This window comes from Eptatretus burgeri, chromosome 11 (genome assembly GCF_056783735.1).
Source record: "Eptatretus burgeri isolate ZD-2024b chromosome 11, Ebu_testis_v1, whole genome shotgun sequence".
Taxonomy (NCBI): Eukaryota; Metazoa; Chordata; class Myxini; order Myxiniformes; family Myxinidae; genus Eptatretus; species Eptatretus burgeri.
Window position 1 is genome coordinate 66,488,495 of NC_140971.1, and position 12,041 is coordinate 66,500,535.

Here is a 12,041-nt window from a genome sequence, read left to right on the forward strand (position 1 = left end):
GAGGACAGGGAAAAATGACGGGAAGAATTAAAAGCATATCCAATGTCTTCCGTCTTATTCCGCAATTCGGTGATGAAAGAAAAGTACCTCGAGAGGGAACGCCAAATGTACAGCAGTTTCGCAATTTTGCTCCTGGAGAACGTCCAGTACAGAATCCAAATTCTGACGAAGAGCATTTCCATCGAATGGTTCTTCCACAACTGCCATCATCCTCGTATCATCCAAAGAGGAATCCCCCACTCCACATCCCTCAGCATTTTCAAAGTCTTTCTCAAGAAAAAATCCTGGAGAATCCCTCCCAAGCACAACCTCTTGATCTGGATTGCAAGGCGAATAACGTTCCTGACATAATTCAGTTGCGTGGAATTGGCCTTCACAACCATCATCCAGATCTAAACTCTGGTATTGAACGAGCGATGGATTTGGCAAATTCCTATCAGAAACATCACTTTCCCACATGTCCGTACAAACATCTTGTGGTTTCTCTCGAGGTTGCACTTGAGCGTAATCAGGGACGTACAAATCGAGATGTTTAACACCTTCGTGCACCTTTTCAAATTGGGCAATTCTCTCTCCAGAGTTTACATCAGCAAGCTCACTTTTGATCGTTTCAAGATCAGCTGCTTGTTTGGTATTAGGCATGCAAACGTTACTGCAGCTCTCCTCCAATACATGTTCTGCAAATGGCTCAAACATTGCTTCTGGCAAATCAGTTACCCAATTTTCCTCTTGGCAAGTGTTCATTTCAGACAAAGATTCTTGAGAAAGATCATCTTCCGCATCCATTTCTTGCTTGGATCCAATCTGAGAACCATCCAATGGTTCATTCCCCATTAGACATTCCTCAACTGGTACAATTTCTGCAGTATCCTCCTCAACCACCGGATTGAAAGAAGACTGACAAAGTCCTTCATAAAGTTCAGCACTGTTCTCATTGCCAAAAAGTCCAGCAATTGGCAATTCATCCAGCTGCTTCCCCTCAATATATCTTGTTGATGAATCTGTACGACCTACATCCAGAAAGGATTTCTGGGGTACCTCAGTAACTGCAAGTTCATCCAATGAAAAAGGCTGAGCATCACTACAATCCTGAACATTCACATCAAGCAAGGACATTTTTGCTTCAAGGCTTGTACTTGACTCATTTTGGTTTGATTCAAGACAAGTCTCCTGCTCAACAAACAGGAAATTAAAGTTACTCTCAACACATTTTTCTTGGGATTGCTCCAACATTGGGTCAACAAAATCAATTTCAAGATTTGCCTTCTGGGAGGTGCCAAGTTCAGAAAGCAATGCTTCAGGAAGATCACTTTCCTCACCCAGCACTTTCGCAACTTCAATGTCCTTTTCATTAACACGATCTAATGGGTCATTCCTTATTGAACCTTCTTCAAAAGAACATTCTGTAGATCCACTATCAACCTCAGCTGGACTGCCTCCATTACAACAGTGAGAAGCACTCAACTCATCATAACCTTCTGCCTTGGCATCACTTCCACAATTTTCATAAACAGTGAATGATTGGCCATCACAACTATCCAGATCTGAACTCTGGGATTGGTCCTGCAAATTCCTTTCTAAAACATCACTTTCCCACTTGTCCATTTGACGAGCATCCTGCTCTTCCTCTTGAGGTCCATCTTTGGCTGTTAAATTACCTTGCATTTTTTCAAATTGGCCAATTCTCTCCACAGAGTTCACATCAGTAAGCTCACTTTCAATTGCTCCAAGATCAGCCACTTGTTTGGTATTTGACATGTCAAAGTTATTGTAGCTCTCCTCTAATACATGTTCTGCAAATGGTTCTACCAAATCTGTTTCTCGATTCACCTCTTGGCAAGTGCTCATTTCAGACAAAGATTCCATACAAAGCTCATCTTCCTCATCCAGATCTTTCATGCCTTTAAATCCATCATAATCAAGCTCATTCCTCATTATACATTCTTCAACTTGAAACACTTTAAGTGGCACAATTTCTGGAATATCCTGATCAAGCACAGCTGCTTCATCTGTATCGCAAGAAGACTGACACAATCCTTGATAATGTCCAGAGATGTTCTCATTGGCAAAAAGTTCAGCAATTGGCAATTTACTTTCTTCTTGAAATTCATCCGGTTGTTCACCCTGTGATCCAATGAGTATCGGGACCAGCTGTTTCCCCTCAACATCCATTGCTGATGAATCTATCAGACATAAATCATGAAAGTTTTCCTGAGGTACCTCAGTGACTGGAAGTTCATCCAATGACAAATATTGAGCACCTTTATCACTAAAATCCTCGACATTCACGTCAAATGTGGACATTTTCTTCTCAAAGCTTGCACCGGACTCACTTTTGTTAGATTCGAGACGAGCGACTTGCTCAACCAACAGGGACAGGAAGTTAACATTGCTGCAACACTCTTCAACACAATTTGTTGGGGATCGTTCTGATGTTGGTCCTCCAAGACTAATTTCAAGATTTACCTTCTGGAAGGTGCCAAGTTCAGAAAGCAATGCTTCAGGAAGATCACTTTCCTCACCCAGCACTTTCGCAACTTCAATGTCCTTTTCATTCATGCTATCTAATGGGTCATTCCTTTTTGAACCTTCTTCAAAAGAACATTCTGTAGATCCACTCTCAACCTCAGCTGGACTGTCTCCATTAAAACAGTGAGAAGCACTCAACTCATCATAACCTTCTGCCTTGGCATCACTTCCACAATTTTCATAAACAGTGAATAATTGGCCACCACAACTATCCAGATCTGAACTCTGGGATTGGTCCTGCAAATTCCTTTCGAAAACATCACTTTCCCACTTGTCCATTTGAATAGCATCCTGCTCTTCCTCTTGAGGTCCATCTTTGGCTGTTAAATCACCTTGCACTTTTTCAAATTGGCCAATTCTCTCGACAGAGTTCACATCAGTAAGCTCACTTTCAATTGCTCCAAGATCAGCCACTTGTTTGGTATTTGACATGTCAAAGTTATTGTAGCTCTCCTCCAATACATGTTCTGCAAATGGTTCTGCCAAATCTGTTTCTCGATTCACCTCTTGGCAAGTGCTCATTTCAGACAAAGATTCCTTACAAAGCTCATCTTCCTCATCCAGATCTTTCATGCCTTTAAATCCATCATAATCAAGCTCATTCCTCATTATACATTCTTCAACTTGAAACACTTTAAGTGGCACAATTTCTGGAATATCCTGATCAAGCACGGCTGCTTCATCTGTATCGCAAGAAGACTGACACAATCCTTGATAATATCCAGAGATGTTCTCATTGGCAAAAAGTTCAGCAATTGGCAATTTACTTTCTTCTTGAAATTCATCCGGTTTTTCACCCTGTGATCCAATGAGTATCGGGACCAGCTGTTTCCCCTCAACATCCATTGCTGATGAATCTATCAGACATAAATCATGAAAGTTTTCCTGAGGTACCTCAGTAACTGGAAGTTCATCCAATGACAAATATTGAGCATCTTTATCACTAAAATCCTCGACATTCACGTCAAATGTGGACATTTTCTTCTCAAAGCTTGCACCGGACTCACTTTTGTTAGATTCGAGACAAGCGACTTGCTCAACCAACAGGGACAGGAAGTTAACATTGCTGCAACACTCTTCAACACATTTTGTTGGGGATCGTTCTGATGTTGGTCCTCCAAGACTAATTTCAAGATTTACCTTCTGGAAGGTGCCAAGTTCAGAAAGCAATGCTTCAGGAAGATCACTTTCCTCACCCAGCACTTTCGCAACTTCAATGTCCTTTTCATTCACGCTATCTAATGGGTCATTCCTTTTTGAACCTTCTTCAAAAGAACATTCTGTAGATCCACTCTCAACCTCAGCTGGACTGTCTCCATTAAAACAGTGAGAAGCACTCAACTCATCATAACCTTCTGCCTTGGCATCACTTCCACAATTTTCATAAACAGTGAATAATTGGCCACCACAACTATCCAGATCTGAACTCTGGGATTGGTCCTGCAAATTCCTTTCTAAAACATCACTTTCCCACTTGTCCATTTGAATAGCATCCTGCTCTTCCTCTTGAGGTCCATCTTTGGCTGTTAAATCACCTTGCACTTTTTCAAATTGGCCAATTCTCTCCACAGAGTTCACATCAGTAAGCTCACTTTCAATTGCTCCAAGATCAGCCACTTGTTTGGTATTTGGCATGTCATAGTTATTGTAGCTCTCCAATACATGTTCTGCAAATGGTTCTGCCAAATCTGTTTCTCGATTCACCTCTTGGCAAGTGCTCATTTCAGACAAAGATTCCATACAAAGCTCATCTTCCTCATCCAGATCATTCATGCCTTTAAATCCATCATAATAAAGCTCATTCCTCATTATACATTCTTCAACTTGAAACACTTTAAGTGGCACAATTTCTGGAATATCCTGATCAAGCACAGCTGCTTCATCTGTATCGCAAGAAGACTGACACAATCCTTGATAATGTCCAGAGATGTTCTCATTGGCAAAAAGTTCAGCAATTGGCAATTTACTTTCTTCTTGAAATTCATCCGGTTTTTCACCCTGTGATCCAATGAGTATCGGGACCAGCTGTTTCCCCTCAACATCCATTCCTGATGAATCTATCAGACATAAATCGTGAAAGTTTTCCTGAGGTACCTCAGTAACTGGAAGTTCATCCAATGACAAATATCGTTCTGATGTTGGTCCTCCAAGATTCATTTCAAGATTTGCCTTCTGGCAAATACAAAGTTCAGGAAGATCACTTTCATCACCCAACATGGTCACAACTTCAATGTCCTTTTTCTTCACTCCATCCAGCGAGTCATTCCCTATTGCACATTTGTGAAAAATGATTTCTGTAGATCCGCTCTCAATGACAGCTGCAGCATTTGCATTACAACAGTGAGAAGCAATCAACTCATCATAGCCTTCTGTCTTGGCACCACTTTCATCCAGATCTGAACTCTGGGATTGAATTACAGATCGCTTCAATGAATTCCCATCAGAAACATCATTTTCCCACTTGTCCATTTCACAAGTATCCTGCTCTTCCTCTTGCAGTCCATCCATGGCTGTTTCACCTCCTTGCAATTTTTCATATTGGGCAATTCTCTCTCCAGAGTTTACATCAGAAAGCTCACTTTTGATCATTTCAAAATCAGCCACTTGTTTGGTATTTGACAAGTTAACATTACTGTAGCTCTCCTCCAATACATGTTCTGCAAATGGCTCAAACATTGCTTCTATCAAATCTGTTTCTGGATTTGCCTCTTGGCAAGTGTTCATTTCAGGAAGAGATTCTTTCAAAAGATAATCTTCCTCATTCACCATAATACATTCAACTTGAAACTCCTTCTCAAGTGGTACAATGTCTGGAGTATCCTTCTCAACCACCATATTGAAAGAAGAATGACAAAGTCCTTCATAAAGTTCAGCACTGCGCTCATTGCCAAAATGTCCAGCAATAAGTAATTCACTTTCTTCATGCAATTCATCCAGTTGTTCACCCTGTGATTGAATGAGCAATGGGGCTAGCCGTTTCCCCTCAATATCCATTGCTGATGAATCTACAGGATGCACATCTTGTACCTTTTCCTGGGGTACCTCAGTAGCAGTCATTTCATTTAATGACAAATGTCGAGCTTCATCTTCACAATAGTCCTCTACATTCCAGTCAAATCTGATTATTTTCTCTCCATACCTTGCACTGGAATCACTTTTATTCAACCTGAGATGATTCACATGCTCATCCAATGGGGTGTTATTCTGGCAAGTGCTAAGTTCAGGAAGCAATGCACCTTCAAGATCATTTTCTCCCCCCATCTTCACAACTTCAGTGTCTTTGTCTTTGGAATTTGATAACTCTTCAAAAAACATTTCTGGAGAACGCCCCTCAACCACAACTGCCCCATCTGGATTACAAACACCAGTTGCACATGGCTCTTCGCTTTCTGCCAAGGCATCACTTCCAAAAGGTGATGTACTACATTCAGGACTCCGGCAAAGAAATGCGCTCTGACAACAAATGGTGGAGAATGTGATTCCTTTAGTATCACCACCTGCTAAGGCTGCAAGTTCATCATTCTTAAGTGGTACCAATGTGGCTTCATCTTCATCCGCAAGCATCGTTATTGTGATTTCTCCTTCCTGAGAGTTCTCCACCTCCATGCTCAGTATTGAAGGGGCTTCAGAAGTGGTCCCAAATTCAGTTGCTGCATGTTCAAGCAAATGCTCATTTGATGAATCAAGATTGCAACTGCTTAGCTCTTGGACAAGTGTGGGGGAAAGCTCTGCAATAGTTTCATTATTCTTTGCATCCTGAGAAATTCTCAGTTCAGGAAGTGGCGATGTCACATGAAACATAATTTTCTCATCCATCTCCTTCACACCATCGTCATTTTTCAAGTCTGCCGAATAATCATTTGGAAAAATGGTCTGCCAAGGCATTGTATCTTCTTCAATCCCCTTTTCATGGAGGGAAAAATCACGATTTTCAACATCTTTCCAAATCTCAGCCACACTTTTAAATGGAAAAATTGAGTGAGTGTCATCCTCCAACATTGTGCAAGTTGCTTGAACTCCAGTTGATTCTACATCAATAGATTGCTCATTTAGTTTATCAATATTCTCCTCTTCCGCATGTTCTTCTGCAAATAGCTCTTTGACTGGTACTGCAAAATGACTCTTCTGGCTTGCTTCCTTTGAAGCATTTGTTCCAGGAAGTGACGTCTCATGAAGCTCATCATAATCATCATCCCTTTCATTTTTCACATCTGAAACACAAATCAAATGGACCATGCCATCACAAACATCTTGAACCCTTTCACAAACAGGGACTTCCTTGAAATTACTCTCAGACAGAGTTGCACCATGATTAATGAAAACGGGAGATTGAAACTGTTCAACAGTTGCCTGGATCTTGGTTTCTAGTTCACAACTGCCTTGCAGATTTCCACTTTCACCACTTTGGTCACGATCTCCACTCGGCCAATGAACGAGCAGCAGGTCCAACTGATTTTCTGAAGAAATGCCACTTCCAGTTTTCTCCAAGAGATCAACATCCTGCTGTTCCTTGGTCCCTTCAGAATTGTCAAAAAGCAGTACACTAGAATGGCCTTGCAACTGGAAGTCAGCCATTTGTACAGTTTCACCAAATGAAGCATCAACTACCTCACGTATAATTAAACAGTCAGTCAAATCATCCTGTTGGGAATTACAGTTGCTGGAGATTTGCTGGTCACATATCTCTGCATCAAACATGTTTGAGAACTCAACTTGCAGCTTTTCTTTTGTTGCCACATCCTGCCTCCCCGATATTGGAAAATCAAACGGCAAACCTTCTCCATGAATTTGCTTCTTTTCTACAAATTCAATGATATCTACAATGGAATTGGCCATGTCAATGAATGATTTGTCAAGGGAGCTTGTCAATTGCTCAGGTAAATCACTTTGAACAGAGCCATTTTTGTTTTCAGTACTGCTTGACGTTTCAGCACCTTCAAAATCCAATCCAGAATCATCCTTCACTTCTGAGGCAGAAACTTCATCCAATATTTTTACACCCATTTCAGAGTTTGTGAATCCATTATAATCCTCCATAGATTCTGCGTCGAGATTTTGGCCAACATCCTCCACAATCTTGGTCAAATCTCCTGCAGTCTCCACTTGTCCAATAATCTCAATCACTCGATGATCGATGGCTTCTTCGCCATTTTTCAATTGCACCTGCCAAAAACCATCAGCCCCATTGCAAACAAACGTTGCACAAAGCACTGAAGATTCTATGAAGGGCCAAAGGTAATCGCAAACCTTGGCAGCTACAGCTGGAGAATGTTCAGGTAAACCCTTCACATAGCATTGGACAGACAATGCTGGCACTGCCAGCAGCGAAGAAGGCAACTCATACAACTTTATGTCTGCGTGAGAAAGGGTCTCAAAGTTGCCAAAATCAACATATCGCACTGTAATACTTCCAGGTTCCAAAGATGCAACTTCTGCACGGTACAGCAAATCATCTGCACTATATCGAGCAACACAAGGCTGTCCCAGCCTTGGTGAGTTTGTGAGCAACTCAAGCTCCTCACCAACATTTATTAGTTCAGACTGCACTCCTTCTATTACTTCTTGCCAAGATTGCAACTGGAGTGCAAAAGAGCAATTTGGATTGACTACGGTGAGGAAGACTGGTGATGACTGTCCCACACAAAGTTCATTTTCTGGCCATGGTGATGGTGCTGATTTTGGAATCAATAGTTCCTTTTGGGGAGCAATCAAACCCAAACAAAGCTGCTGGAGAGAAGAAACAGTTTGAGATCGAGGCAAAGTAGTCAGGTATATGATACAAACACAAGTTCCTCAAAAGGTTCTCATTGCTGAAGGAACAGTACATGTATAAACAATTACATCAATAGCTACATTGGACAAAAAAGGCCAAACAATTTGAGGCATAACAAAAAATTAAAAACCTAACTACCAAGCAAACTTGGCTGTCACCTGGAATGGCAAAAATAAATAAATAATAATAATAAAAAAGCTGAATGAAATTACAGTTAAACTATTTTTCCTTCAATATGAACTGTTAACGGCCAGCTCCACAAGCCAAACAAAAGTAGAATGATACATTTTAATTTTGGGAGGGCAGGGGTTGGGGGGGCAAGGGTAGCAGGGGTTTGGAGGGGCGAGAGGGGAGAGGAGGGCAGGGGTTGGGGGGGGCAAGGGTAGCAGGGGTTTGGAGGGGCGAGAGGGGCGAGGGGGGCAGGGGTTGGGGGGCAAGGGTAGCAGGGGTTTGGAGGGGCGAGAGGGGCGAGGGGGCAGGGGTTGGAGGGGGCGAGGAGGGCAGGGGTTGGGGGGCAAGGGTAGCAGGGGTTTGGAGGGGCGAGAGGGGCGAGGGGGGCAGGGGTTGGGGGGCGAGGGGAGCAGGGGTTGGAGGGGGCGAGGGGAGCAGGGGTTGGAGGGGCGAGGGGAGCAGGGGTTGGAGGGGCGAGGGGAGCAGGGGTTGGAGGGGGAGAGGGGAGCAGGGGTTGGAGGGGAGAGGGGAGCAGGGGTTGGAGGGGGCGAGGGGAGCAGGGGTTGGAGGGGCGAGGGGAGCAGGGGTTGGAGGGGGCGAGGGGAGCAGGGGTTGGAGGGGCGAGGGGAGCAGGGGTTGGAGGGGCGAGGGGAGCAGGGGTTGGAGGGGGCGAGGGGAGCAGGGGTTGGAGGGGGCGAGGGGAGCAGGGGTTGGAGGGGGCGAGGGGAGCAGGGGTTGGAGGGGGCGAGGGGGGCAGGGGTTGGAGGGGGCGAGGGGAGCAGGGGTTGGAGGGGGCGAGGGGGCAGGGGTTGGAGGGGCGAGGGGAGCAGGGGTTGGAGGGGCGAGGGGGGCAGGGGTTGGAGGGGGCGAGGGGGCAGGGGTTGGAGGGGCGAGGGGGGCAGGGGTTGGAGGGGCGAGGGGGGCAGGGGTTGGAGGGGCGAGGGGAAGCAGGGGTTGGAGGGGCGAGGGGAAGCAGGGGTTGGAGGGCGAGGGAAGCAGGGGTTGGAGGGGGCGAGGGGAAGCAGGGGTTGGAGGGGCGAGGGGAAGCAGGGGTTGGAGGGCGAGGGAAGCAGGGGTTGGAGGGGCGAGGGGAAGCAGGGGTTGGAGGGGGCGAGGGGAAGCAGGGGTTGGAGGGGGCGAGGGGAAGCAGGGGTTGGAGGGGCGAGGGAAGCAGGGGTTGGAGGGCGAGGGAAGCAGGGGTTGGAGGGCGAGGGGAAGCAGGGGTTGGAGGGGGCGAGGGGAAGCAGGGGTTGGAGGGCGAGGGAAGCAGGGGTTGGAGGGGCGAGGGGAAGCAGGGGTTGGAGGGGCGAGGGGAAGCAGGGGTTGGAGGGCGAGGGAAGCAGGGGTTGGAGGGGCGAGGGAAGCAGGGGTTGGAGGGGCGAGGGGAAGCAGGGGTTGGAGGGGGCGAGGGAAGCAGGGGTTGGAGGGGCGAGGGGAAGCAGGGGTTGGAGGGGGCGAGGGGAAGCAGGGGTTGGAGGGGGCGAGGGGAAGCAGGGGTTGGAGGGGCGAGGGGAAGCAGGGGTTGGAGGGGGCGAGGGAAGCAGGGGTTGGAGGGCGAGGGGAAGCAGGGGTTGGAGGGGCGAGGGAAGCAGGGGTTGGAGGGGCGAGGGGAAGCAGGGGTTGGAGGGCGAGGGGAAGCAGGGGTTGGAGGGGCGAGGGGAAGCAGGGGTTGGAGGGCGAGGGAAGCAGGGGTTGGAGGGGCGAGGGGAAGCAGGGGTTGGAGGGGCGAGGGGAAGCAGGGGTTGGAGGGCGAGGGAAGCAGGGGTTGGAGGGGCGCGAGGGGAAGCAGGGGTTGGAGGGGGCGAGGGAAGCAGGGGTTGGAGGGGGCGAGGGAAGCAGGGGTTGGAGGGGGCGAGGGAAGCAGGGGTTGGAGGGGCGAGGGGAAGCAGGGGTTGGAGGGGCGAGGGGAAGCAGGGGTTGGAGGGGGCGAGGGGAAGCAGGGGTTGGAGGGGCGAGGGGAAGCAGGGGTTGGAGGGGGCGAGGGGAAGCAGGGGTTGGAGGGGCGAGGGGAAGCAGGGGTTGGAGGGGCGAGGGGAAGCAGGGGTTGGAGGGGCGAGGGGAAGCAGGGGTTGGAGGGCGAGGGGAAGCAGGGGTTGGAGGGGCGAGGGAAGCAGGGGTTGGAGGGGGCGAGGGGAAGCAGGGGTTGGAGGGCGAGGGAAGCAGGGGTTGGAGGGGCGAGGGAAGCAGGGGTTGGAGGGGGCGAGGGGAAGCAGGGGTTGAGGGGGGCGAGGGGAAGCAGGGGTTGGAGGGGCGAGGGGAAGCAGGGGTTGGAGGGGGCGAGGGAAGCAGGGGTTGGAGGGGCGAGGGGAAGCAGGGGTTGGAGGGGGCGAGGGAAGCAGGGGTTGGAGGGGCGAGGGAGCAGGGGTTGGAGGGGCGAGGGAAGCAGGGGTTGGAGGGGCGAGGGGAAGCAGGGGTTGGAGGGGGCGAGGGAAGCAGGGGTTGGAGGGGGCGAGGGGAAGCAGGGGTTGGAGGGGGCGAGGGGAAGCAGGGGTTGGAGGGGGCGAGGGGAAGCAGGGGTTGGAGGGGGCGAGGGGAAGCAGGGGTTGGAGGGGGCGAGGGGAAGCAGGGGTTGGAGGGGGCGAGGGGAAGCAGGGGTTGGAGGGGGCGAGGGGAAGCAGGGGTTGGAGGGGCGAGGGGAAGCAGGGGTTGGAGGGCGAGGGGAAGCAGGGGTTGGAGGGGCGAGGGAAGCAGGGGTTGGAGGGGCGAGGGGAAGCAGGGGTTGGAGGGGGCGAGGGGAAGCAGGGGTTGGAGGGGGCGAGGGAAGCAGGGGTTGGAGGGGGCGAGGGGAAGCAGGGGTTGGAGGGGGCGAGGGGAAGCAGGGGTTGGAGGGGGCGAGGGGAAGCAGGGGTTGGAGGGGCGAGGGGAAGCAGGGGTTGGAGGGGCGAGGGAAGCAGGGGTTGGAGGGGGCGAGGGGAAGCAGGGGTTGGAGGGGCGAGGGGAAGCAGGGGTTGGAGGGGCGAGGGAAGCAGGGGTTGGAGGGGCGAGGGGAAGCAGGGGTTGGAGGGGCGAGGGGAAGCAGGGGTTGGAGGGGGCGAGGGGAAGCAGGGGTTGGAGGGGCGAGGGGAAGCAGGGGTTGGAGGGGCGAGGGGAAGCAGGGGTTGGAGGGGCGAGGGGAAGCAGGGGTTGGAGGGGGCGAGGGGAAGCAGGGGTTGGAGGGGGCGAGGGAAGCAGGGGTTGGAGGGGCGAGGGGAAGCAGGGGTTGGAGGGGGCGAGGGGAAGCAGGGGTTGGAGGGCGAGGGGAAGCAGGGGTTGGAGGGGCGAGGGGAAGCAGGGGTTGGAGGGGCGAGGGGAAGCAGGGGTTGGAGGGGGCGAGGGGAAGCAGGGGTTGGAGGGGGCGAGGGGAAGCAGGGGTTGGAGGGGGCGAGGGGAAGCAGGGGTTGGAGGGCGAGGGGAAGCAGGGGTTGGAGGGGCGAGGGGAAGCAGGGGTTGGAGGGGCGAGGGAAGCAGGGGTTGGAGGGGCGAGGGAAGCAGGGGTTGGAGGGGCGAGGGGAAGCAGGGGTTGGAGGGGGCGAGGGGAAGCAGGGGTTGGAGGGGGCGAGGGGAAGCAGGGGTTGGAGGGCGAGGGGAA

At 50.1% G+C, this 12,041-nt stretch overlaps 1 protein-coding gene across 2 annotated transcripts in view; it reads right to left on the bottom strand.

The window, feature by feature from the left end:
* Positions 1–12,041, bottom strand: part of LOC147017268 (uncharacterized) — a 39,451-nt gene that overhangs the window by 2,142 nt on the left and 25,268 nt on the right. Inside the window, exon 4 of one of the 2 annotated variants that reach the window (XM_085846739.1) lies at positions 88–8,253. In XM_085846739.1, the coding sequence (XP_085702865.1) occupies positions 88–8,253 (8,166 nt within the window). Of the gene's footprint in view, positions 1–87; positions 8,257–12,041 lie in introns of both variants that reach the window. The other variant, XM_085846738.1, reaches the window with a different exon arrangement.